At 39.8% G+C, this 23,561-nt stretch overlaps 1 protein-coding gene across 4 annotated transcripts in view; it reads right to left on the reverse strand.

Moving 5' to 3' along the window:
• ADCY2 (adenylate cyclase 2) overlaps positions 1–23,561 on the reverse strand; it is a 200,122-nt gene that overhangs the window by 165,172 nt on the left and 11,389 nt on the right. For 3 of the 4 annotated variants that reach the window (XM_061995306.1, XM_061995307.1, XM_061995308.1), the window contains exon 2: positions 20,839–21,036. In XM_061995306.1, coding sequence (XP_061851290.1) covers positions 20,839–21,036 — 198 coding nt within the window. Of the gene's footprint in view, positions 1–18,295; positions 18,371–20,838; positions 21,037–23,561 lie in introns of those variants that run through there. The other variant, XM_061995303.1, reaches the window with a different exon arrangement.

Consider the following 23,561-nt stretch of genomic DNA (forward strand, 5'->3'; position numbering starts at 1 on the left):
GATAGTTAATTTAAATTTGAAAACATGCAGCTGCACCTGACAGAGGCTGTAAAGAACTGGGACAAGAATATGGGAGGATTTGATGCTAACCCATCATGCTCGTAGTAGCAGAGGAAGCAACAAACACAAATGAAAAATATGGGAAAAGCAATATCCCATACTTCAAATGACAGGGGAGAACTGATGCTTCAGGTAGCTAGGGATTTTAGCATTATTGAAAATTGAAAGGTTTCTTTTCCCTAACACTATTTTTTTTTTTAACAGATGCCACATATTTTATATTTTAAGTAGCACAGAACAGAGATCAGGTGTATCCCTCTAATGCAAATAAGATCATGAAATCAAAATGTGAGAGTTCTTGTGCAAAACTCCAGACAAATTCAGAACAATGTCCCAAACAGCAGATAGTACATAAACACTCTCAGATTTCTAGACCTCCTGCTTCTGTTGCCAGATGACGCATTCAAGCAGGAATGTTTTATAAATCCCAATTAGAGCTTTAGAAATATTGTTCCATAAACTACAAATATACACTATTGGCATCTAGAATACCAGTTGCTTTCTCCTGCATCAGACACTATCACTTCTGTAGCAATTCAGCCAATGTTATGTAAGTCAACATAAATAGCAAGACTTTCTGCTAAGCATTAGTTTTTCCACACAGGTAGATCAGTTGAAAGACATGCAAAATATTATTCTCAGCTCCATTATATTGATTTCACTGCAGCATAACCATTAGAAAGTTTCCAGATTGATTTCTGATATATTATTTTGCTGATAGTTCCAGGATTTGATTTCGACTTGTTCAGTGATGAAAATGAGACTTCAAAAGTACTCAAATAAACATTCAGAAACACTAAATCCAGGGATGGTGGGTGGAGAAAGATCTAAGTATGTGCTTGCTTCATCCCATTTATCCTGTAATGCTGATGTATCTCATTGAAGTGATGGCACGGAGGAAGAAACTTCATTACCCAAATAACATTGATATAATCCATTTTTTCACATTTAAAGAAGAAATTTCTCTCTGTTGTTAATTTATTTGTTCCTTGTAATCATACACCTCTGGCAATAAATGTAATGTACATGTTCATTTCCTCCAACATTTCTACTTGAAAAAAGAGGTCCCTTCTAGCAAAGTGAGTATTATCTTTACTGGTAGAAAGACTGCATTGACTAGAAATTCATTATTTTGCTTCCATCTGAATCCCTTCCCTGTCTTTGAGGAAAGAAATCTCTAGCTACTATTTACCGTTCTGAAGATCCAATCAAATACACATAGCTATATATATATATACCCCCACATAAATCATATATCTATGGCCAGGTTCCAGGAACTGCATAACACTAAAGTGCATATTCATTTAGACTTTTGCAGCTGAAAACAGAAAGTGCATCTACATGGAGTTTACACTCTTAAAGTACACTTGAAGTTAAATCTGTAATACAGCTGACAGAAGCATTGAGTCCAGATTGTGATACAAAACTGTATGTATTATTCCATGCATGTACTTGTTTCTAATCATTACTGTCCAATATCATATGAAGGCACGTAAACAAATAAATTCATTGTTTTCACACTATGTAATGACTGGATATTATCCTTATACTCATCATGACTAATGTACTAATTTGTGTCATTTTTTTAGGTGTTGTAGTGGTTTTGTCTGAACCAGATTTTTGGTAGTGAGGGAAGCTATAGAGGTGGCTTCTTTAAATAAAGATCTGCCAGAAGCTTCCCTGTAGCTGACAGGGCCAATGCTAGTTAATTCTAAGGTGGACCCCACACCTGACCCAGACCTGGCCAATTAGTGACTGAGGTAATGCCTCTGTGAATAACATATTTGAGAAGGAGAAGAAGTTGCTACACAGTTGCTAAACTGCAGCAGCAACAGGGAGTGACAATGCGAAAACATCTTCACAGATACCAAGGTCAGTGGAGATGGAGGGGGTGGAAGGTGCTCAGGCCCTGAAAGAAAAATTCCCTTGTGACCTGTGCTGAGGACTATGGTGAGGCATGTGTGTCCCTGCAGTCCATGGAGGCCACCACGGAGCAGAGATCCACTCGCAGCCCGTGGAAGACCCCACACCAGAGCAGGTGGATGCCTGAAGAAGGCTGTGACTCCTTAAGTTCATCCTGGAGCAAGTTCCTGGCAGGACCTGGGAGCCTGGGGGGGAGAGGAGCCCCTGCCTGAGCAGGTTTGCTGTCAGGACTTGTGATTCCATGAGGAACTGAGGCTGGAGCAGCCAGTACCTGAAAGACTGTTCTCCTGGTGGGTGACCCACACTGGGGCAGTGTGTGAGGAGCTGCCCCCGTGGGAGTCCCCATGCTGGAGCAGTTCATGAGGAACTGTAGCCCATGGGAAGGACTCACATTGGACAAGTTCGTGAGGGACTGTCTCTCATGGGGAGGGACCCCACACTGTAGCAGTGGGAAGTGTGAGGAGGCCTCCTCCTGAGAAGAAGCAGAGGCAAAGTCCATCTGTAATGAACTGACTGCAACCCCCATCCCCCATCCCCTGCACTGCTGGGGGGAAGGCAGGGGAGTCCCGGGAAGAGTAGGGGTGTGGGGAGATATTTTTAAGACGGTTTTATTTCTCATCTCCCTGTTCTTATTGTTTTTTTAATAAATCAAACCTTTTTCTCCCCAAGTTAAATCTGTTTTGCCCATGACGCTAATTGCTGGCCAATCTCTCCGACCTTATCTCAACTCACAAACTGTTCATTATATTTCTCTCCTGTCCAGTTCAGGAGGGGGAGTGATTTTATGACTTTGGTGGACACCTGGCTAAACCACTACAGGGGTCAATGTCATAGCCTGAATCCTGAGAGGGAAACCTTCAGTTCAACCAAAACTAAGTAGAATTACCTTCTGTGGGTCGCTACACATGTTAACACCCATCTTCAGAGCACTCTACCAGCTGTCCATAGCTGTCTCCACCAGCACTGAGAACTCTTAAGAAAGGCAGAGAAAACAGCTCCAGAAATGTGTGTCCTTCTCCCACTGTAATATGTTTAGACTCAGCACCTGCTGCTGTAAATTCCACTTAAGATTTCCTCTGTTAGGAAAGGTAAACACCAGGGTCCCCGTCACCCCCCTGTTATATGGCTGTCTGGAATGCCCCGCGTTCCACTCCCAACTGTGATCCAGTCAGCCGGCAACCCTCAGCACTACTGTGAGCCCACACTGAGCAAACCAGCAGTACACAACACTCCGGTGTGACACACAGGGCTGGTGCAGTGCACAACCTGCCTACTGCTCAGCAGGGTAGAGAACAGTTTTGTCTGCAGTGATTGCAGCCAGACTCTATCTCTACATGCCCTGATCCCGAAAAGGGTACTCCATTTCTTCATCAGATAACAATTCAAGTATCACTGCAGATAAAACATGTTCTTCCTTTTGTCATTGCACTGATGGCACAGAAGCTCATTATAATCATCTTTTCCCATACCCACCTGCTCTCATATACACACAGATTATAGCTGACCTCTGAATAATCAGCTGCACAGGCATGCACCAGACAGGACACACTGTTCCCTGGTTTGTCAGTTTACATGTCTTGCTACTAGCAGAACTAAGCTGCAGGTGAGCAATCACATCTTTGATAACCTCATTCAAACAGGACACCCTAATTTCTTCTTCATCTCTTTTCTTGCACTAATTATTTCAGCCAATATCATGAACCCATCTCTGATGTGGTGCAAAGGCTTGTTCAGCTGGAAGAGCTGCCAAAGCCAGCTCCTGTTCAGCAGACTGGCAGTCAAATGGCAGTAGTTGCACGCCATCACTGCAAGCTTGCCAGCCGTGCCCAAGCTCCAACACCACCACAGGGTCCTTCCTCAGACTACCCAGCATAGACTTGCACAACCTTTGCCACTGCCTTTGTCCAGGCTTCCCACCTTGCATGCTCTCCCAAATCAATACTTGAGTCATGCTGTCTCTCCAGCGCTACCTAGATCCATTTCCAAGCGGTACTTGCAGGCTTCATGCCACTACTGAACTGCAATAAAGCAGGACCTTGCCAAAACACCGCTGTGACAAGCAACCAATTCTGCTTTGCAAAGGGTCCCTGAAAAATCTGACAGGTAAACACTTGTGATGGCTGCTAATCCACAAATACAATCTGATGGGGAATTTTCAGTATTTCCACCAAATCACAGCTCTTGTTACAAGTATCTGAGTTTGTTCTCCTATGGGTAAAATGTTCACAATTGTCTATCAATATAGACAAAACTGTAGTTTTTAGCCTTAAAAGATGCCAGATAAAGTAAGTCACTATTCCATGTCACTTCAAAAGAAGGCACAATTCCAGGGGAGAAAGAAGATATTGTATTAAACTTCATACTCTGCAAATGATAAATTGATTCTTTCTCACAATAAAACACTTCAGATGGGAAGCCAAGACACTACGAACAGAATTCAGGAGTTCATGGCTTCTAATATCAAGGCTTTTTTGGTGTCCCTTGCTGTTTTTAAAAGGCTGAAATAAAAATAAATGAAACATTTTAAAAAGCAATTGCAATATAGCATGCAATTTGGCCAAACACATTATCTCTTGGAAATCCAGTATTCAGAGACAAGTGAACATTACTGTTGACATATTTAATATCCTGTCATTTTTTTTTCATCCAAAAGCAATCTATTGAAGGGTTCACCACAAATGTGAATGAAGTTGGTAACAGATGGTATCTGTATCTCATCTGAAATGTAAATGACTCATTCTTGTCTTCTGGGGGAGTAGGACAGAAGAGACTGCTTTCAGTCTTGTGGTTAAAAATAAGTTTCCACTCATCATGCATAATATCCTCTTTAATGATCCCTGCTTGATATTACTTTCATGATGACCTGGTAAACAAACAGGTACATGACAAATCCTCCAAAATTCAAGGAAAGTCAGGTATTTAAAATTAAAATAAGCATGTAAAACAAGACAGGGTATTTGGACTACATCTAAAAATAACGTACTCAGATTCAGGAAATATAAAAGGACAAAACAAGTTGTGAGATACTGCACAGAAGATCTTCAAACTATAATCAGTCTTGAATGTTCAGAAGAAGTTCTGCTCCGGCGAAAATCGACTTTGTCTCAGGCCCTGATGAACACTGGAATTGTTCCAGCTGGTTCCTCAGCTCTTCTCCCTTCCCTTAGAGTAAGCTGAAAAGCCATTACCCCCAGGGTGCAAAAAGACTAGATCATATGTTACCTTTACTTTTATTCATGCAAATATCTTCTGACAGTCATGAGTAAATGCTTACCCTGGCAAAATGGATTAACGACTGCAATATACTCTCAACTGAGCTCTTCTACTATAGTTTGTCAACAATAAAACTATGTAAATGTCAAAGTGGACAACAGCAATAGATCATTTAGGAATTTCTAACTCTAGTAATCTAATTGCAACCTTAATAACATTATATTCTCATTGTAAGAGGTTTAAACTGTAACACAGGAGAACTCGAGAACAATCTTACAGGAGACTTCTTTGTGGCTTTTAAGACAGTTCTCTGGACTGGAGAAAAAACAAAGCTTTTCACTAGGAGGATGGATGGACAGATTGGTTCAGAAAGAATTATTGTCCCACATCACGCTTGCCTCCTGAGGGTCCTGCACAGTAAGAGGCACATAGAAACGGACAGTCATTTCAGCTATATCTTCAGCTATATCTGAATTAACCTGAGTACCAGAGGCTGCATCAGTGTGCTAATTACAATATTTTAATGAGGATAATTCCCTATGTTGACAAGCTTGACTGTCAGTGATTCCCAAACCTTGGTTCAGATAAGACTGCCTCGTAAAATTATTAGACAGTGAGGTGGGGAAGAAGCACTCACAAATCAGTGGTGATTATGTCTTAATTCTGCATAATGATTTCTAATCTGCTCTACTTTCTCACTTACAGAAATTACATGCTTTAGTCATTAAAGTTTTTGTCACGGTAATTAATCAAATGATAATTTGAAAGTCATAATTAATAATTTAAAATTTATGTTTCAGAAATTATAAACAAGTTTAACTGTATCATGCATAGACGTGCTGTGTCCCATTGCTTTTCCTGCTCTCAAAAGTCTTGTCCAAAATGATTTCATAAATAACATCTGAGATGTTTAAACCAGAGCAGAAGTTGAAGCTATGCTTCTTTGAAGATCCATCTGATAAATCAGGGACAGTTATTCTACAGATGAACTGAAGATGGAAAGCAGTGGAATATCATGTCACAGTGCAGTGAGTAATTGCAGTAGCATTGATGCTTAAGCAGACATAACTCCAGCAAAAACTGTGGATGAGAAGATTAAGAAGTAAGGAAACTTGGGCCTTGGTAGATAGCAGGGAACTTTGATTATGGGGTTTTGGATAGGAGAACTTAAACAGGAAGAATGGAAGGAATGGGAGGACACCCTTTGGAACAGAAAGAGTTGGGTATAGGTGTGTGTTGGAGGAGTGATAGATTTGAACTTTCAAGGAAAAAGTGTGGGAGTTCAGGAGCAGAAGATATTTCTGGATAAGAAGGACCTGGGCTGCAATGTGTCAGCTTGGCAGCTCTGTTCACTCATGTATCAGTGCTACGGTGGTTTCTCACGCCAACAGCTGGCTTGTGCTGCCTCTTTCCTAACTGGTGGCTTTAGCCCTACGTGGCTTCTTCCAAGTACTGAAACCTCATGACCTGGGATCAACCCCCAAGGGCTGTGGTCAGTCTAACTTATTTCCTCCATCCTCCCTAATAATAACCTTATACAGAGCCTCCAATGTTTCTCCCAAATAGAAAAAAAAATAGTATTTTTTTAATAGAAAGTAGTTTTCAGGCACATGTATGTTTAGTAATATATATTTAGATGATCATCTTCTTTATATAAAAGACTGTTTAACTCATTTTCTTCATCACTGTAAATTTGGGGAAAAAAATCAATGATCAAGACTAACAATAGCATAATAAAGAAGAATTTATAAATACTGTTACATAAGAAAAAAATAAAAACCAAAACAGAATTTGTTCTCTTTTTATATATATAACCTCGCTTACATTACTAACAAAGACAACCTTGTCACACAGCTTTTTTCTGTGGATGTGGTCTTCCTGGACTTTAGTAAAGACTTTGACATAGTCTCCCACAACATCCTCCTGGAGAAATTGGCTGCTCACAGCTTGGATGGACCTTCTCTGAGATAGGTGGAAATATGTCTGGATGGCTGGGCTCAGAGAGTCATAGTGAATGGAGTTAAACCCAGTTGGCAGCCAGTTACCAGTGGTGTTCCCCAGTGCTAGGACCTGTTCTGTTTAATAACTTTATCTGGATGAGGAGATTGAGTGCACCCTCACTAAGTTTGCTGATGACACCAAGCTGGACAGGTGCATACTTCTGCTTGAGGACAGGAAGGCTCTTTAGAGGGACCTGGAAATGGTGCATCAATGGGACAAGGCAAACTGCATGGGGGTCAACAACGTCAAGTGCTAGGTCCTGCACTTGTGCCACAACAATCCCATGCAACACTACAGGCTTGGGACAGAGTGGCTGGAAAGCTGTCAAGTGGAAAAGGACCTGGGAGCATGACAGACAGTTGAATATGAGCCAGCAGTGTGCCTAGGTGGCCAAGAAGGCCAAGGGCAGTGTGGTTTTTATCAGAGATAGTGTGACCAGCAGGGCCAGGGAACTGATTGTCCCCCTCTACTCAGTGCTGGTGAGGCCATACCTTTAATGCTGTGTCCAGTTCTGGACCCGTCACTACAAGAAGGACACTGAGGTGCTGGAAATGTACAACAAAGCTGGTGAAGGGTGCAGAGAACAAGTCTATGAGGACCAGCTGAGGGACCTGGGGATGTTTAGCCAAGAGAAGAGAAGGTTGATAGGAGATATGATCAATCTTTACAACTACTTGAAAGGGAGTTGTAGTAAGGTGGGGGTCAATCTCTTGTCTCTAGTAATGAATGATAGGACAAGAAGAAAGGGGTTCTAGTTGTGCCAGGGAAGGTTTAGATTGGACATCAGGAAGAAATTTTTTTTACTAAGAGGGTTATTAAGCCTTGGAATGGGCTGCCCAGGGACAAGGTGGAGTCATCATCCCTAGAGATATTCAAAAGATGCAGAGATTATTTGCTGAGGGATATGCTTTAGTTTATTGATGGGCCTGGCAGTGTGAGGTTACTGGTTAGACTCAAAGACCTTAAAAGTCTTTTCCAACCATACTGATTCTATGATTCATATTGATTCTACAATTCTATGATAATAGATTCAATATATCTATTGATCCTATTGATTCTATGATTCTATGGTAATAGAATCAATATATCTATTAATTCTACTGATTATATGATTCTGTGATTGATTCTATGAATCTATCTAGATGAATTGTATCTTTTTCCTAATCAGTACAACAGCACATGCTGCATTGCATGAAAATATGACTCATTTTTTATGTATGTGGAAGGATAGAGGGAGGAGTTTTTTCCGTAATAGATAGAAAAAGCTTTTCTCTCACTGTAACAAACCTTATGTTTGGAGGTTTCTAGTGCTGTAGTAATTCAGCTAGCCAGATGTTACACAAAGAAAAAAGAAAACAGGTAGTGAAAATGTTTCCATAGATCTGCATACAAAGACCTCTGTTTACTTGTCTGAGGGTGTCTCCTGTTTCTGTAGCTTTTATTAAGTTTTAGGCACATCACTAGGTGTGCCCAATTTACGAGCTTTCTGGTTGTGTGCAATTGTCTTGGCTTTCTGGCCAAGACATAATGAAACACCTAGTATTTCAGTTTGGTTTAGGCTTTTGTTTGTGGTTTGTAGGGTTTTTTTAAAGATATCCATGCCCCAAATCATGCAAATCTGTGACGTCTAGTCTGGATTTTTGTTTAAACTACTGGATGTTCACTGTTCTTACCCTGCAAGTTCAGATGATTGAGGCAACTGTGCCTCTTCCTCATGTGAAGATAAGCAGTAAGAACTACTGTGGCCAGATGAGGACAGTCTGAACAATGCTGCTTCTTAGCACTCAAGTACTTTTTACTTTTGCATAAGAAACAAAGACTTTAAAGACAAACAGAGTCCTAATTGGTATCTAAGTTCCTGTATTATCAATCCAAGAGTCTTCGCTTTTCCACAATAAAGCAGCTGGGAGATGTTGTGTCCTTGACCCAATTTAAATCTCCCAAGTAGTTACGCATTCTCTTTTGAAACATTGCTCCTTTTTTAATCTGCCAAAGTCTCCTTGCCTTTCCTGTTCTCAGCCCTTCTATCAACATGTAAAATAGTCTCACACATAGCTATAAAAGAGTCCAGCGGAGGGCCACAAAGATGATCATAGGACTGGTGCACCTTTCTTATGAGGAAACGCTGCGCGATCTGGGACTGTTCAGCCTAGAGGAGACTGAAGAGGATTCTCATTAATACTCACAAATATTTAAAAGGTGTATATCAAGAAGATGGGGTAACACTTTTTTTCTGTGGTGTCCAGTGATAGGACAAAGGATAATGGAAAAAAGCTGGACCACAAGAAGTTCCACTTAAGGAAAAACTATTTCACTCTGGGGGTTGCAGAGCACTGGTACAGACTGCCCAGGGAGGGTGCAGAGTCTCCTTCTCCGGAGGTTTTCAAAACCCACTTGGATGCATTCATGTGTTTCATGGTTTAGCGAGAAGCCACTTTTGCTTGGTAACAAGGGGACAGGGCTGCAGTGCAGACCCAGTAAAGAGTTCTCAGACTTCCCCCTAGCTCTTGGATTCAGGCCTGACTCCAGCCCGGCTGAGCCAATCTGGTGCCTGTGCCATCACTATTTAAGGATGGGTCTTTGAAGTGCTTGGGAGGAAGGTATAGAGTGGTACAAAATGGAGGCAACCACGTGGACCCCACAGTCAGAGAAGGAGGAAGGAAGGAGGAGTACTGGACCGGAGACCCCTCTGCAAGCCATGGCGAGAACACGGGCTGTACCCCTGCAACCCATGGAGGGCAATGGCAGGACTGAGAGCCACCAGCAGCTCTGTGTGAGTGCACCTGGATGGGCAGAAGACTGTGTGAGGAGGCAGCCATGGCACAGGCCATGTTGGAGAGCCTGCGGGCCGCAGAGCAGACAGACACGAGAGGCAAAGAGGAGCTGGAGCCTTTGGGATGAATGCACATTTGAGTGGCCTGTGCAAGGCTGCTGTGTGTGTGTGAAGGACTTCACAGAGGAGCAGGGAGGACCAGCAAGGAGCCCACCTACCCTGAGGAGAGATAAATGGCAGAAGTCATCAGGAAAAGACTGATTGAAATCCCCATTCCCTGCCCCACTGAGCCATTCAGCAGGGGAGGAGACAAAGACACCCGGATCAGGGCTCTGAGCCTGGGAAGAGGGGAGGGGTGGGGAGAAGGTGGTCTTAAAAGGGCTGGTTGTGCATCACTCTGTGTTCTTTTCTGTTTGTTATGTTTTGGGGTTTTATGGTTCTGTTTTAGCTGGTGTTGGATTAAATTATTTTCTGTTTTTTTCCCCAAGCTGAGTAGCCTGGTCTGTTTTGTCTGGGACAGTAAGTGGCAATTAAGCCCTCCCTGTCCTTTAGGAATTCTCAGGTCTGTGGTGCTTGAGTCTAATCGTAGTCTTTTGTCTCTGGATGGGCCTAAACCATGACAACCTGTAACCTGATCTAGATGAAACTACTTTAGCAGGGGTTAGACTAGATAATCTCTTAGAGTTCCCCTACAACTCCCTACTATTCTGTGATTCTGTGTGATTGTCCCTCAGCAACACTGAAATGTTTTCTGAAAATTGACTGTTACCTTGGTCCATTATTTTTCTCCTTCATGTGTTTCTAGACAGCCTGTTGCTGAATTAAGCCATAGTACACATAAAAGCTGTGTCCCAATAAACAAGCAACACAGTGCTTTGTGCAGAAAAAATTATTTTGTCGAATAGTAAAATAAATCACTAAACGAACATGAATAATCTCTTGAAAACACATCTGTTTTCTATTTCTCAACAAAATTACAATTTGAAGTATATAATTCCTTATAAATTACAGTTTATACATTATTCTTAAAAACTGAACTTAAACATATTTGAAATAATCAATAAGATAATTCTATGACATGCATTTATCTAAAAAAGTTATTAATATGGGTTTTACAAATTATATCTTTTAATATTAATAAAAAAAATACATCTTCTACAACTCATATTGAGTGAGCCTTACTACATCCAAGTGTATTTCTATCTCTTTATCTCTTACTTTCATAAAACTCTATAAAATTAGTTGACAACCTGGCTTGTCAACAAATTTGTGACCAGCAAGCCATGTCTCTTTCTTTCTAGTATTAGTTAATTTACCATAAACAATGTTTCCTAATATCTGCAAAACACTGTAGATTTTTATACTGGTAAGTAAAACTGAAAGGTATTTCACAGCCAGCATATGACAAGGGGGGAATTTCGTTACTTATTTCCTAAACTGACAGAGAAGTGATCTTCTGATAATCCAGATACTAAGACTCATTTAATTAGCACCACATTTGTGCCTAAAATATGATAAAAGCTACAGAAACAGGGAGCACTTTCAAACTAGTAAACCGAGGTCTTCTTTCCTATGCAGCTTGTAGGAAAAATTTTCACCATTTTATTTTTTCTTTGTGTAAAAGCTCATTATCTAAATTACTACAGCACTAGAAATCTGCAAACAGAAACAGAGATTTGAGACAAAAGTTGAAAAATAACCAAAGGTCAGGATCTTCATTACCTAACTCACAAAAATAAAACCATACAATATCATATCCAACGGCCATGTGTCCTGGTTTGGGCTAGGGTAGAGTTAACTCCTATGAAAAACTAGGAAGGAGTACAGCCTGGGCAGCTGACCCAGGCTGGCCAGCAGGTACTCAATACCATCCTGATGTCATGCACAGTATAAAGGTGTGGAGCTACGCAGCAGGAGCTCTCTGCCAGAGTTGCAGTTTTCAGCTGTCAGGTCTGGAGCAGTCAGTTGGGTCAGGCCTCAGGTGGTGAGCAACTGCCTCGTGCACCAGTCTTCTTTGTATAATTCCCTCTTTTTTGTTATAACTGTTCCTTTTCAACTTGTTTTGAACTTTGTTCTATTAAACTGTTCTTATTTCAACTTACGCGGGCTCTTTTCCCTTCTCCCTGATCCCCTCCCTATTCTGACAGGAGAGGGAGGAGTCATGGTTTTTTTTCCAGGTTTTCCCGTTTTTGTCATGGGCAAAACCATGACACCATGGAAAAGTAGAATATTTTCTGTAGAAGGCAGGTAAGCAAAGTCAAAAATCTCAAACCAAGAGACTTGTACGGCATCATGCCAAAACCTTCCCTCCTGTAAGTCAGGTAAAGAGCAGAAAACAATTCCAATCAAAGGTAAAAGCTTGCATGGCTACCCTAAATTATACTTGCTAATAAGAAATCTTGATAGTTTCTTTAACAGTTCTCTGGTAACTCCATCAGTCTAGTAATTGTTAATATGTAAATTATGAAATTATTAAACGTTTTATTTCCTAATTTCAAATCAATTGCTAAGCACAGATGAACCTATATGCATAGCTTAAATTATTAATTTCCATTTGACATCTGGTCTCTTGACTTCAGCTATATCCAAACAATATGATGATATTTGACATTAGCATTGCTTAACTTCAGTACTCTTTTATTTCCCATCAGAGAGAAAAATCTTGCCAAATTCGGTTATGCATATTTATTTAAGACTCACATTTTTACTGTACTTCAGTAGAGTTACCTTAATGCTTCCCTTAGCAGAATTCATTTATGTGACTTGCACAACAAATATCACATTGCACACAAACTATGCAATAATCTTGATGACCCTACAATCAGCTCAGACTTTGTACTTGATTGTACACTCTGAGATGGAAAAATCACTACAGTAAATGGAGTAAAGAAAAACTAGCAGGTAAACAAGGATTTCATGAGGTTCTTCTGATACAGGTGCAGGACACATCCAGTTTCTTCTACTTTATATTATGTTAAACCTCTCTCAGTTTTTACAATGAATGCCTGAAGAGATCAGAAACATAGCAAGATGTTTCTTTCCCAGATGTAATGACTTTTACATTCCCAGATGTAATGACTTTTGAGACTAATGCTCCAGAAGGGCACTTAAAGGATAAAAGACATTTCAATAGAAAAAAAACATGAACTTTTTTAACTGAGAAAATCCATGTATTCAGTTTTTAGATGAACTTCAGGCACAGGTCAAAGCAAACTCAGTAGTTCAGTAGTCCTCAGATGCAAGAAGTGTGTATCAATAAAGAACTGAAAGGATGATCCTGGATCACTGAAGTCCATGTTCCTGCTATCAAAGACTATGAATTACTCTCAGCTAAGGACAAGATTCCACTGTAAAACTAATTCATTATTTTAATCCTTATTATCCTGAGGATATTAGCTACTCTATAAACACAGTTCCCTGATGGCTAAGAGATTTATTCCAATTCCCACTTTAAATTTAATAATGGCTGGCTGATTTTTTGTTGCATGTATGTGACAATAATCCTTTATCTTCTGTATCTTATCCCAAATATGACATTAGCAACCATGCATTATCTGTAGATGGCAGTCACACCACTCTTCTGCTAATCTACACCCAAGTCAAGCTCTTCACAGAATCACAGAATCTCAAGGGCTGGAAGGGACCTCAAAAGATTATCCAGTCTAATGCTTCTGCTAGAGAAGGACCACCTAGAGTAGGTCACACAGGAACTCATCCAGGTGGCTTTTGAATGTCTCCAAAGAAGGAGACTCCACAACCCATCTGGGCAGCCCATTCCAGTGCTCCCTCACCCTCACAGTGAATAAAATCTTCCTTGTGTTTCTTTGGAACCTCTTATGTTCCAGCTTGTACCCATTGCCCCTTGTCCTATCATTGGACATCACTGAGAACAGCCTGGCTCCATCCTCCTCACACCCACCCTTTATGTATTTGTTAACGTTAATGAGGTCATCCTTCAGTCTCCTCCAAGCTAAAGAGCCCCAGCTCCCTCAGCCTTTCATCATAAGGGAGATGCTCCACTCCCTTCACCATCTTTGTGGCCCTGTGCTGAACTCTCTCCAGCAGCTCCCTGTCCTTGAACTGAGAGGCCCAGAAATGGACACAGTATTCCAGATCTGGTCTCATGAGAGCACACTAGAGAGGAGGAGAACCTCTCTCAATATACTAACCACATCTCTTCTGATACACCCCAGGATGCCACTTGTTGGCCATGATGGCACATTGCTGGTTCATGGTAAGGCTGCTGTCCATCTGGACCCACAGGTCCCCTTCCTTTCCCCTACGCTATTCTCTAAGCGTTCATTCCCCAACCTGTACTGGTACATGGGGTTATTCTTTCCCAGATGCAAGACTCTACATTTGCTCTTCTTGATTTCATTAGATTTCTCCCTGCCCAACCCTCCAGCCTGTCCCAACCCTCAGCACAGTCTTCTGGTGTGTCAGTCACCGCCCCCTGTTTAGTACCATCAGCACACTTGCTGACAGTGCCTCTGTTCCCTCAGCAAGGTCATTAATGAATATATTGAACAATACCCATCCCAGCACTGATCCCTGAGGGACTCACCTCCAACTAGACCCTGCCCCATTGATCACAACTCTCTGCCTTCTTCCCTTCAATTAACAATCCACCTCACTACCTGATCATCCAGCCCACACTTTCTCAGTTTTGCTGCAAGGATGCTGTGGGAGATGGTGTCAAATGCTTTACTGAAATAATCTCCTCCCACAAAACTCTCTCCTGGTGATCTTACTTTGCACTCTCTCTGCATTTATTCCAGTTTCAGTTTATCTCTTTGAAGGGAGGTGACCAGATATGTACATATTCATCCAGGTGAGTTTTCATCCTTAGCTGGATACTTTGTCATTGTAACTGAGTCTTTTCTGGACGTAATGATCCAGTAACCAGCTAATGCTTCTCCTCTTCATTCTGCTTGTCCCTGCTCATTTTCTACTGATGAATTCTCAGAATATAGCTGAAATTTCTGCTTTTAACTCACAAATACAGGCACCTCACATTTCCTATTATTAAAATTCATCTAGTTGCTATTACTGCAGTCTTCAAGGTCATGCTTTTCTTCCCCACAACACTCTGATCTTTTGCTGTATTAGGAATCTTTTAACTGGGTCATCAACAAATTTCATTATAACAGTGACATTCTGCCACTCCACCACTAGTAAAAAGCACAAATAAAGGCAAACATTCCCCAGAGAGCTCCCTGAGAAATTCAGCCAGCAATCTTCCTCTGTACTGATGCTCTCTGAAGTCACACTAGCTACCATGTCCTCTCTCACTTATATGTGCAGATATTTTAGCAATGCTCTTCTCCCCTAGCAGTGCTTCTAGTCTTCATTTGGAACTAAAACAGATTGTTTTTATCTCTTTTTACAAAATTGCTCTTCCTGTTTAAAAAAATAAATCCGTTATCTTTCCATGAACAGTTATCACAATGCACTGCCATGACATACCAAAGATTAACAACAGCACATTACTTATGCTAACCTGCTGTTCCAAGGCTCCATACATTATTTTACTATACTAATTTAATAAATTACTGATTTTAATGACTGGCAGTTCTCTCATAGCTCAGTTTTTTCCTGTCTTCTATACAGATGTAGCCATACCAGACTTGATAAACACATTTAGATTTCTTGCCATTAGGCATGTTACTTCATATGTCTAGAAAAAAAAAAAAGTTAAAAATCATCTGTTCCTCTTCCTCTGATATAACTTCAAGTATGACTTAAACTTGCGGATCGTCCATTTCCTCATTTTCTATCACACCTACTCTTAAAGTACAGTATCATCTGCTCAGCAGTATCTTCTCCTTTCATACAAGCCTCCTGTTTTTTCTTATGTCCTTTTGCAGGTGACTATTCATCTACAAGGTACTGAATTGTCCTTCTACAAGAATTAGATCTGTGAACTTGAAAAAACATCAAGTCTCTCCTGCACGCCAGATTCTGAGCCAGTGGTACAGCTGACAGTAGTTCATCTTCGCTTTCCTGTGCTGCAGGGACTTCATTTACACCTGCCCTACTCTCCTTCACTAATGTCTAACCACTTATTTTTGCACTGCTTAACTACAGAACACATTATTAAGAATTTACAGCAGGACTGAATCTAAGGCAGATCCAAAGCAAAGTGTGGAAACTGAATTCAATGTAATTCTGTAAAAAGAAAACTCTTCCCTTTCTGCTGACCCATTGGCTTCCCCTGCTGCCTCATGTAGGAACTAATTACCACAACTGCAGAAAACTCTGTACAGGCCCTCACCCCTCAGCATACAATATACTGATATCTTCAGATGCCAAGACAGTATTTTAAAAAAATGTGAATTATAAATACTATTACAGAAAAATTTTGCTCGTGCTTTGTAAGCCAGGGCTGCTCTAAGGCCCAAAGTGAACCATTCCATACCAACATATTAAAACAAAACAGAAGTGCTTTAGATTCAGCTCAAAAAGTAGCATTTAGGCTAAAACAGCCAAACATATATTCTAAACATATCACTGTGATTTTTTTTCAGTAACCCAATGTGTCAAATCCTGTTTGAAGTAAATTCTGTGCTCTTAACTGAATATTGACAAGGAAGAACACATCTGGTGCCTGGGCTGTGCAAACATATTTATAATTAAGTAGAACTGAATACTAAAATCCAGCAATGATAGAATTAATTAGACTAGTATAATGCTGTATAATTACTCTTTTTTTGTATCATCCACTATATGCTTAAAGAGCTCTTTTTACCCATTCATATTAATGTGCTATGACATATTTACATACACCCTTTACAAAAGGCTGAGGAAGTATTCGGCATGTCAGAGGAGGACATGGAAAGGCGACTATTGTACAATAGCTACACTGGCAGTGAAACAAGAAGAAACTAATTTAAATTCATTCCCTGGCATGTAACTCTACAGTTAGGCACCAGATTTACATTTTGTAAGAAAAGGTGCTCCTTTCTATAGTAGGAAAAAGTCCTAAGGTGACAAAATCAATGCATTATCTTTTTCCACCAGCACTTCTTCCTCAGCTTGCCTGCCTTGCATTATTGGCCCTCCACCAAACACACATCATCCACCAATTTCCACACAGATCTTTTTAAGCATTGCCATTGTATCTTTCCTCAGTGAAACCATCTCCACAAATTATTGCTCACACCTTAGATTTGCAAGTAATTCCTAGCAGTCAATTGCTTTCTCTGAGCCTCTGCATGACTTCTTTTGCTCTACCTCTTTCCTACTAACCCTGGCCAGGTATCTCACCACTCCTACCAGACAACCCAGCCTCTCTCCTGGGCTGCAACACAGGGTGCAGGTCATATAAAGCATCTAAGGTTCCTGGGCCAGAAGTTAAAAACAGCGACTCCATTGTCAAGTTTGTCACTGACAGAAACTTGTCTGGCACCAAGGAGAGAGGGTTGCCACACTTCTTTTTAAAAGTTTGCAATCATTGTCCTGATCTTCTTCCTGTAAAGCCACCCACAGCCTCACTAAGGTGCTTTCCATCTCTCATTCAATATAGCTGCTTCTCCTCATTGTCCATATAGGAGCCTGGAGGCCTGTGAGGGAGCCTGGACTAACTTAAGAGGTAAGTTAGTTGTTAACACTTGATGGTGCAAATATCCTGGGTCCTCTCATAGATGGGTTCGTAATTATGCCCACACAGCCTAGTGACAATTACAGCCCTTGAATCAGGCTGTATGGAGCCAGCACAGGGCTTGCAGACCAACCCAAGGGATAGAGGTGCCATCTACAGCTGTACTGCCTTCCACCTCCAAACAGTGACCAGATACCTGTCTGATAATAGCCTTCTCTCTGTAGTTGCAGATAAACAAGAGACAAGGCAATGTAGATAGATAAAAGCAGTCTGCAGGGACGGAAAAAAGATAGATGAAACCAATTACAATTTGCATCTAACTTTGCATCTGCCCACACGTTCTAATGAAAAACAATGGCCCTGATCAGCCACTGCATTCTCAGACCTCTACTGTTTCTAAAAATTGAGGTATGCATCTGTAGGCTCTGGAAGAACTCCTCTGCATTAAATATATATTGACTTCAAGACCAAAATAGTCTCTCTGAAGTGGTATTTTTATTGTAAACAAAAGCTGCAAAAGTTCACACCTATGGTTCATTCAGACAACAGAGAAAAACAGCACTTAGCGGTTGCAAACAGCCAAAAGGAACATTAAAATCATTAAGCCAAAATTTAAGGGATACAGGCTTGTCTTTTAAAGGGAGAGGGCTTGTGTACAAATAAGTGAATAACATGTTATTTCTGTAAACTACAGTACTCAGAAAAAGTCATCTTTCAATACTTACTAATCCAGTTAAGAAATGCCATATCCTTAACAAGCTTACAATTCAGAACACAGGTGTGATGAAAGGAGGTTTTTGTAACTCTGCTGAACCAGACCAAAAGTTTGGCTATAATTTGAAGAAAATTAAAATAAAGCACTTGTTTAGTAAGTGTGCATCATTTGGCTCTTTTTTTGCATTTTCATAGATTTCTAATTAGCTATGCTGACAAAGACAAATTTAAACAGAACTAATTTGAATTTTACATCATGTTTCTTTTCTATCATAAAATGCATAAAAGAACAACAAAGACACCCTAATAAGCCAAGTAAACAGTTTTTTAAATCCCCAAAATGTAAAACTTCAACAAAGAAACCACCAGTAATCACCAACAAAGGAAAGGTCCCTTCCAACCCCTACCAGTCTATGATTCTATGATTCTATATAATTATAGGACAGAACACTAATTATTGACCTAAGTAGTCTTGATGCAGAGCAATCAAAACGGCACCATTACAGGAATGCATGGCTGCATTTTACTGTTCATGACTTTTTTACAAATGTTCAAAAACATCAAAGCTGCAATTAGTCTATTTTGTAAGAAGTCAAGTCCCCAGAAAGATTCCCCTATTTACATAGTTTACTCTTAACTGATGAGAGGTGAAAGTATACATATAAAAGTGATCACCAAAATAGCACTGCTAATCAGAGCAGAGGGGTGGAGAAGGGTTTTGTGGAAGCAAATGGTCCCATTGCAGGAAAAACTTGACCTCTGGCTCCTAGCACTGATCCTCTCCCACCAGATGCTGAAGGTGCCTGCACAGTGGAGTTAAGCCACATATCTGCAGCCAGGTCCAGGCTTTCTGGAAAAGCCTTGCCTGCTCTGAGCTGGAGCCTGTGCATCACTAGGCAGGACAGCTGCCCAGAGCAGGCTGCTGCTGGCAGAGCAATCATCCAACTCCCTCCCAAATATTCTCTTCTCCAAGCAACACTTGCATGCAAAGCAGAGACCAGACTAAGACATCAGAAAACTTGTGTCCTGGCAACCTGTGAGAAGACCATGCCTTTCCCCAGAGCTCTGCAGCCCTTCCTGCCTCACATGGCCAGTCACATCCCTCTCGGATGTTGTGGGAATGACTATATTTTTCCTAAGAGGAAAGCAAAGCAGGACAAACCATTTTCACAGGCCAAGTGCAACCCCAGAACCAAGACATCAGTGTCCTCTTAAATCTCTTTTATGCCACATGCTTTCGAATATCATTATCATATCTTTCAAATAACAAAATAAAACTCAGTAGAATTTGTAATGAACAAATAATACAGCTAATGAAATGTGTGCATCTAAGCTTGAAAGACATAAATATTCTAGCAGTGAAAATAAATAAATAGAGAGCATGTGAATTATCTAGACTCAATATCACAAAGATACAAGGATTTCCATAGTGAAATCTGTATTTAGAAAAAAATATTACATGTTCTGGTTTACTTTTTAATACATGCAAGTGTGTCCTGGTTTAGTAGTGTCAAACACTTTTTTTCTAAAAAATGAAAACATCAAAAAACCCACCAATCCCATGGAAGAAGTTTCACAGATAATTAAAATAACTGAACCTTGTGAGAAAATGAAAAAAATCACCTACAAAGGGTTCCAAAACTAATGTTACAACAGACATCAGTAACTGAAATCAATTGAATTAAAGATTTTAAAGTACCTACTTTCATAATTAAAGTTCAATATTTGTATAAGTATTGCAAGATCTGAATAACAAGTCTAGGTCTTAAAGACCTAGAAGGCACCCTAGATACAATATTGCCATTTAAAGGCTATATCAAACTCATGGAAATAGCATTACATTTTCTAAACATATTTATATATTTAAAAGTTTTTTACAATCCTTTGAAGAGTTTTACAACTAATATACCAAGAGCATTCCCATGTAGAGGGGCTTGGGAAAAGGAAAAGGATATGACATAACACAGACTAATCAATTAGGTGCAGCATTGGATATTGCACATTATTCATTGATATTTCAAAAGCATTGCTATTAAGAAGCAACTGTGTTTTTGCTTTGTCTTCAATATTTTTAAAATGTGAGTATTTCATTGCTTCTCTACTCATTCATTTCCCTAGAAATATAAGGAAACTCCCAGTTCTTTGTTCTCATGTGTTGCTAGAGAACATCTTGAAAACTACAGAAAGCTTACTGAGAAGTGAGACATTTTAAGCTGAAGAAGACAGCATCAACAGTCTTGAACAAAACTAGTATTTCTGCCATGCTAATTGGTCACTAAAATAAAATATTGACTTTATAAAGAAGTTAGTGACTGAAATAAAATGTTCATTACGCAAAGGACTTTGAAACTATAAAAGCAAAATCCTTTTAACATTTCCATATCTTAAGTATGTACATCTCTTTTGCATTAACAAAATAGATGTAGGGAGTCTCCACATGCTTCATCACATTAACATTTTATGAGATGTCCCACAAAAATGAATGCAAATGCTTGTGCATAGAATGGTTCTTGAGAATGTACCCGATGGAACTTAATAATAATTACACTCTTACCTGGTCCCAGGGACAGATGATTCCTCCAAAACACATAAAGAGATATCCCATGGCAACAAGACATACCCAGACCACCAGAGAAAATACACGAAGCAGCTTCTTAAATACATGTTCTACGCAGACAAGGATAAATATAGCAAAAAAAATTGCTAGGGCTGTTGGAACTGTTATTAAAAAAGCCACGTGATCTTCAATTTCCTGGAAACAATGGAAAATGAAAAGGAAGTTAAAAATTAATGTACTTAAAGGTCAGCCAACAACATACTCTAAACTGATACAGAGATCTCAGGAAGACATGACTGAATTTCAAAAGTAAGTTGAATCAACATAAGAATTCTTTCACTGTTTGTGGAATATTAACTTTATAAACACCTATTAACTACATCTCTGCATGGCACTTCTTTTACTAAACTGAGACACATATTAGTTGAACTAGGTTGAGAAAACTCTAAATCACGCTACAGTAATGCACCAGGCCTGAGCAAATTGAAAGGAAAAACCAATCTGCAGAAGCAGAATAGCCCTCCTGCTCCAGAATTCAAAAGATTTCTGATTTGTATGGTTTGCAAGTGAAATTCAAGCATCCCTATTTAAGACTGCATCTGTCACAGTGCCTCTCAATTCAGTCATGTGACCATAACTCTATAAAAGCCTTTTTGACAGTGATATTTGCCAGGTACTATGTGTTTTGCTTCTGCTTAAAGTATTTATCTGGAAGAATCAGTTCTAGACTACATATATACATTTTGTCCTAGCAATTGCTTATTTCAAAATGTGGATATAACACCCAGAGCAAGGACTAAAACATACCTTGAAGTTAGATTCAGAATAAATCATATTTCAATTTATTCACAGAACTGACACAGAAGTTATTACACTATCTTAAAATCTCCTAGCGATTGATGCATTAAAAAAGAATAAATATTTTATTTCAGATTTCTGTATGTGTTCCAAAGTATCTCCAGTTGAAGTACAGTGGCACTACATCAAAGTCTAGTCATACGATCTTTACTCATTCTTGCAGTTGCTATGAGTTCTAATAGCTTCATTTATAGCAGCAAGGATTGCAAAAATAGACCCCAAATGCTACTGTTGCAACCATGCAACTTCATGCAAAAAACCCTCATGTTCATTTTTCATGCTGGTGAAATCTTGGGAACAATTTGAAAGTACCTGTATGATTTATAAGATATCTAAGCACAGAGAAATAACATTTATTTTTCCCTTGTTTTGTAGTTGCTTCCTTCCTGCCCTGATAAATCTTGTTTATTGGTGGGATTTCAACTTAACATCTTCTTACAGGCTTTTTGATGTGGTGCTTTTCTTTCTTACGTGGTTAAGACTTGTTACAGTTAGAGAAAAACTAAAAACTCACAAGTAAATTCAGAAATGTATACATTTTCCAACCCAAAATCTGTAATCATCCTTGCTGTAGAGTCCCTTCCCCCTCCTCCCTCCAAACTCCCCTGTCTGTCTTGGGGCCCTGACTATCCGTGTACTGCACACTACAACACCCACACATTAGTGTCCCTGATGCCAAGCCAGCACCACTAGCAGCCCCAGGCCATCCAATGGCAGGAGCCACTCATACACACACAGCCATTACCAAACCTTGGCCATCCACCTCCGCATTTCAGCAGGAGCCAAGAGGTGCACACTAGGCTACCTCTCAGCACAGCGCCATTGGTTGACACTGCCATACAGCCTCTATCCCAGCAGCAGCCACCACCCTGGCAGGTTAAAATCAAGAGGAACACCACAATGAAAGTCCACACCTGACATTATCTTTCATGTGCCCTACTCTGCAATTGTTACTGCAGCACTGAAGATTGGGATATAAACCAAAAAGTTGAAAAACTTTAAGTGATGGTGCTAACTTTAAAATGTAAGCACTAATCTTCCAAATATTAAATACACATATTAAAGCTTTCAAGTACTCAGGTAGCTGTGCCAAAAACAAATTTATGGGCTTGAAGTTATACACTGAGGTAGGTGTCTGCATGAGTACAGAGCTGTAGAAAGTAAGATATGTGCAATCTTGCACAGTAAGAGACAAAATATAAAACCTAACTAGTAGTAGTAAGGGCTAATGATTTATGTTTCTAAATTTTGTGATTTTTGATCGTTCCCATGCCTGAAATTTGTTTCAGTGAATTGACTTAGTAACATCACAACCACTCAGTCCAGGTAACACCAAAAGCATTGATCTTTGACCTTTAACTTCTTTGCTTCCTGGTGGTATTGCAAAACTCTTGTTACAAGGTCAGAGGGATTAATTCCTTTACTGGCTACAGGACAACACTTAAGCACACCATCTGTCATGCAGTCACGGCCGCAGCACCAAAGGAATCTGCAAGGTCCTGAAGGAAGAGCCAAGACTTGGGAAAATCATGGATTTAAATGATGGCAACTTGGTGTTTCAGTGATAATTTACATGTTACAAATGTATCAGTGAAAAAATCCACATGTACTTTAACAGCACACTTATCCATTTCAGTAAATAAATAAAAATATTGTGCTTTCTAGGACAGTCTTGCTTCGTAATAAATCAACAATATTGAAATTTCACTTTAGAGTCTTATATATGGTCACACAGCTACATATTTCTATATGCATTCCATTATTAGATCAATCAATCAAAATGTTCTTTCCAAATTAACAGCTAATCAGTTAATTTCCTTATTTTAAGTATACACTGATCTCAACACTTAGTTGGCCCATTT

The sequence above is a fragment of the Colius striatus genome, chromosome 4 (assembly GCF_028858725.1).
Source record: "Colius striatus isolate bColStr4 chromosome 4, bColStr4.1.hap1, whole genome shotgun sequence".
Taxonomy (NCBI): Eukaryota; Metazoa; Chordata; class Aves; order Coliiformes; family Coliidae; genus Colius; species Colius striatus.